The 4,942-nt window shown below is 33.8% G+C and overlaps 1 protein-coding gene across 1 annotated transcript in view; it reads right to left on the minus strand.

The window, feature by feature from the left end:
• The window catches only part of LOC109536185 (zinc finger protein 184), a gene marked incomplete at its 5' end in the record, with an annotated part of 5,642 nt that extends 2,439 nt beyond the window's left edge, over positions 1-3,203 (minus strand). The window contains 4 exon segments of the mRNA XM_048668839.1: positions 492-663; positions 724-836; positions 2,749-2,917; positions 2,966-3,203. Coding sequence (XP_048524796.1) covers positions 492-663; positions 724-836; positions 2,749-2,917; positions 2,966-3,203 — 692 coding nt within the window.
• Between the last annotated feature and the right edge of the window lie 1,739 nt (positions 3,204-4,942).

The following is a 4,942-nucleotide window of genomic DNA, read 5'->3' on the forward strand; positions in this document are numbered from 1 at the left end:
TTTACCTATTCCTGATCTATTTATAAATTATTAAACCAAGAATAATATTAAAATTATAAAATAAAATCATGATTGACATCATGCGTTAAGTAAGTTCGATATTTTATGGTTTCTATAAATATATGAAGTTATCACTTTTGTCGAGCGTCCCGTGACGCACACCATTTTTTTTTCCTGTACTTCACTTACGTGAACATTTTGTAAATTGCCTTTTAATGGGCTTTTCGTGCGAAAAATGCTCGTATCGACTAGCTGGAAACCTGATTTAATTATAATTACCATTTTTCAGTAAACAAAAACCTCCCAACTTGTCACACAATGCAGTTAAAAAAAGAGAGATTTTCCATTTCTCATAATACAGGTTATAACCCGCACAACCTCAAAACTTAAAATAAAATCCGGTAGATGGGGCGAGCGCTTCGCGCCAAAGATATTTACCTAGCGTATAGACAAATATTCTGGCTAATGTTCAAACTCATTTGTATATTTACCTCTGTCCACATTTATGGCATATATACTTTTTCTCCACTGGAATACCCAGATGGTGGCGTTTTGTGTGCTTCCTAACATCATAAGATTCGACGAAAGACTTACTACAAATTCTACATTTATGTGATTTAACCATCATATGAGTTTTAATATGACGTTTTAATAATTGCACCGCTAAAAACACATATTTCCAACAGTTAGTAATGATCAGTTGCAACTTTTACAAATACTTACAACTAAATACTTTCTTGCAAACATTGCACGTATTTAGATTATCATGAATCGATTGGTGAACTGCAACATCTTGTTTGTGTTCAAACTTAATTTTACAAATGTGACACAAAAATCTGAAAATAGTAATAATCTGAATGCAGCAAACATTTTTTTGTTCAAAATCTGACAATCGTAGAATGTTGTTTAGTATTAAGTTAAAGACATTAATTGAAAGGATTCAGATGTGATTGTTCAGAGGTGATAAAGCCCGCCAAAGCGTCAATATAATTTTAAGAAAAATCAACAAACTTAGATCGTGAGCGTGCCGAAATGTGACCGGTGGCAAAAATATTGAGAACAATCAAAAAACGTAATAGTGAGGTTAACGATTGCAGTAAACAGCGTTGTCGTTAATTATTAACTGCCATAGTAATTCATGTGTGGTTTTTACATTTAACTTGAGACATCTCAATATCTCGAATAATTAGCACTTTACGAAAAAATGTTTAGTATCAAAGTTGTATCATTCCGCGGGGGAAATACATTGTGCCACTTTTTATTTCAGATTGAGATTCTGCGGCTAAAAACACGTAAAATTTGTCTAAAACAATTTTTTCATTCACGACAGATGGCGCTATAAACGAGAAAATTTGCCCACTGCATTGCGCCACTGCGGCGGGCACCCCGAACTATGACTACGTTGAAGCAGCGTAGGAGAAATAGTGGGGATCGTGGGCTATCAGTGCAGTGAAATTGAACATGCGCAGTGTTTGCCGCATGGGTGGCGATTTATCTGCTCCTTTACATTACCGGTTAGGCCTGTAGTGCTTTGCATGAGTTTTCTGACAAGCGCAGTTCAGGCAGAGATGCCAGGTCTACCAATTTTTTGGTAGATCTACCGATTTGTCAAGGAACCTACCGATCTACCGATACCATGCAGATTTCTACCGAAAAGTAACAAATAAAAGTTGAAAAAATTTCCGTGGATTACTTAAAATAATATAACATATTTCCATTCATGATCAAAGTACGTTGGTAATAGCAGACATTTTATTTTCGCACACCTCGTACTTTAGAGTTCTTTTTCAAACATAAAATGAATCAAGCCCGCCATATAGATCATTAATATGATAAAATTATGTTTTATGTCAAGTTCCTTACAATCTATTTCTGATTTTGCAATGATATTTCCAAATTTAATAAATGATAGTGAATTACAAGGTCTGGACACAGAATGACGTCTGTTGCGAAATGTTGAAGAAATTTAAAAAAATTCTGGAAATATTGAAGTTTGGAATACATGAATGTATTCATGTATTCATTGTAGGGAAATCGTGTTGTGTCGAAAGTGAGAATAATTTATCTAAAACATTTTCTTCGATTGTGACCTTTGAAGTGAACCTTATTTACTTACTTACCCAAACTTACCCTTATTTTTGATACTGAATAGGATAAAATTATCAAAAATGGGGGGTTTCTATTTGGAAAATTGATTTTGGGCGGTTTTCTCCACGTCATTTTGAAACTTATTTTTTCAACACTTTGTATTAGTAGTTATCAATTTTTTTTTTGGAAATTCCATTAAAGTAAGGCCTTTTCAACAAGCAATGCGTCTCAAATTAAGTAGAACATATTCTCTTATAGGCGAAATAAATAATTATTCGAGTGGCTGCCTCTGTCGTTTTTTAGATAAAATTTCAAAAATATCCAAAACGGTTATACGTATAAGATATTATACATGAAATATATTTAGAATTTGGAGTATAATTCAAAAAATGTAATAATATATAGGGCGATCCATTTAAAATAAGCTAGTTGATACCTACTTCCGGTATAACCGGAAGTGTGACCATCTTGAAAATATTTTAGATCGCTTGCTCCCAATGACTTTGGCACACTGTGCAATTTTCAAATTTCTCCTAATTACAATTTGTTAGATAACGACCGGGGCGGTTCCCGGTGGGACACCCTGTATAACACAAGTATATTGAAGACTACATTTGCAGCGAAGAAAATTTAGCTAAAATGTGCTAACTCTTAACTTACGTGCACTGTGAATATTCTTTCTTTGAATCATTGTCTGGACTTTGAGGAAGGATAATCTCTTCGCAGTTTAGATGGGATAAATCTGATTTCTCCGTGATTTCATGTTCATATTCTCCATCTACTTCCCTGGTTAAATTTTGCTCTAAAGATATATTAATGATATGTTGGACTGAGTTCGAATTTAGACGTATTTCCTTATTATTAAACTTAGTATTACCTAAAAGACAGTCAGCATCTTTTAAGAGAGTGTCTTCCAGATCCGTATATTCTATTTCAGATTCATTTCCTGTATTTCCTGTATTCAATGCATTAATTGTAAGCGTTTCATGTTGCTCTTTTAGGGACTCAAAATATAATTGTGAAGAAATGCACAATTGTTTCAGCTGATAGCTTTGGATAAGAAGATTGTGGCAAAAAGGACATATTTTTCGCAGCAAGTCATCATTATCATTAACCTAAAACAAAACAACTTTGTAGTTGGACAATTAGGGCCCTCACAGACTTTGCCATTTTTACACTGTTTTGAACGTACGTACGTAGAGTACGTTTATATGGCGTTAAATAACGTTTAAAATGGCACGATAAGATCGAAGTCTGTGAGCTAATTTAGAAAACGTATATAACATTCCACATAAAACATACAGATGGCATAAACGAACAATGAGCTATGCTTAAGTCCGAAATAGTCTATTACAATATCAATATTCTATTTTTTGTGATTTGTCCTACTAAATTATCCATCATCATTTTAACTGGATTTGGTAAATGTCGATTTTCCAAATMCAGAAGTTGTAYATAGCAGAGGWACAAGTATTGGAAATAATTGCAGCGGAGCCTTCCAAGGGTTTCCAASWGCKTTRCWMAGCAACTGACAMTTYCTCATGCACCAACTARMTRCCCAGGAAGGGYTATWTKCMTMYCACGTATSTMAKWTMCKCACAGCACAAGAACACATTARAWCAATGGCTTACTGAGCAYMKKTRAAGAGACGGTAWMGAAACAAAATGTCAGGTTTTTTTTCAAAACTAAATTTASWTTRATTAAKCCCAATTAGATAGCGGAATATTGTTTSGYACTTTTCGAAAGTTACTTKMARKTCGSGSTAAATTGGGGGGAATTTCCRTTAYCTGAAAAACTTCTTCTGGATCTTGAACTAAGKYSAGGTRTAAYAATTAATTTRCTATGTAMWGGATAAAGTGCCTMATTATGAAGCTGTAGSTGCATGAATATCCCTTAATACGTGCTACAATTTCTTTGAATGATATTATTTGGTAACTWTGMTAMAWTTCAGGTGAARAAAGGGCRAATAGAAAYATGTGTGTTTACTGTCACCCGGATAGAAAAATTGGGGAAAAACAGTGCGATGAATCTCAGATAAMAATATAACTGGAGAAGACTGTAARGTTTCTTTAGAAAWACTTAGGRTACAAGATTTTCTTCTTATCAAATTTCCTCTGAAAAGGCATGCCAAATCTGAAAACTGCAAAACATCTTYCTTAAGATTAAAACCAATGSGAWAATMWGACYCACTTTGTTTTTTCCGRATRSTCCAGACGAAAGCGAAATTGAATACTGGCAAACATCAAAAAGCTGAGTCAAGGCTTCCAGAAGGAGACATTTTGAAYTTTACAACTTAGGTGATATGATTTAATTTTCCCATTAGTTTAAACCGAATCTCGTTTCAAATAGMARATTCGATGCGCTTTCGACTCTGTTTTCTWACAGTTTATTRAAATTATTATTSGAAWTWCSACATAAWTGTTACCATTCCTCTTTGTCAGCAAAARGGAGAAAAGCCATAATCTATGTTTATATTCAGAGAATTCGACTCGTAATTTTAAGTCGCTGATCTAAGCATAAATGGTTAAGCTCAACCCATGATACAATGAATACAAGGTAGGATCTTGCGYCGATTTGCGTGACGTCAGTGGAAATCACTGCCGGGCGTGCTTTTTTCCTGTCTRCTAAATGTGATTAAATATAGCTTATTTAGTCTTTGTCRCATTTAACTATTTTTTCATAAATCTTCCTTATAATTACAAGATGCTTTGCAGCCGATTTTAGACTTGAAAATTACAAGTAACGAAAATGTATTTATTTTGTAGACTAGCACAGTTGCCAGTTGTGCAATAAAGTATAGCGTTAGCTGAAAATGTATCCTTGCAGAAATAGTACATTACGATTCAAGAGACGG

This window comes from Dendroctonus ponderosae, unplaced genomic scaffold, assembly GCF_020466585.1.
Source record: "Dendroctonus ponderosae isolate FM_Combo_2020 unplaced genomic scaffold, Dpon_F_20191213v2 Dpon_F_20191213_8, whole genome shotgun sequence".
NCBI lineage: Eukaryota > Metazoa > Arthropoda > Insecta > Coleoptera > Curculionidae > Dendroctonus > Dendroctonus ponderosae.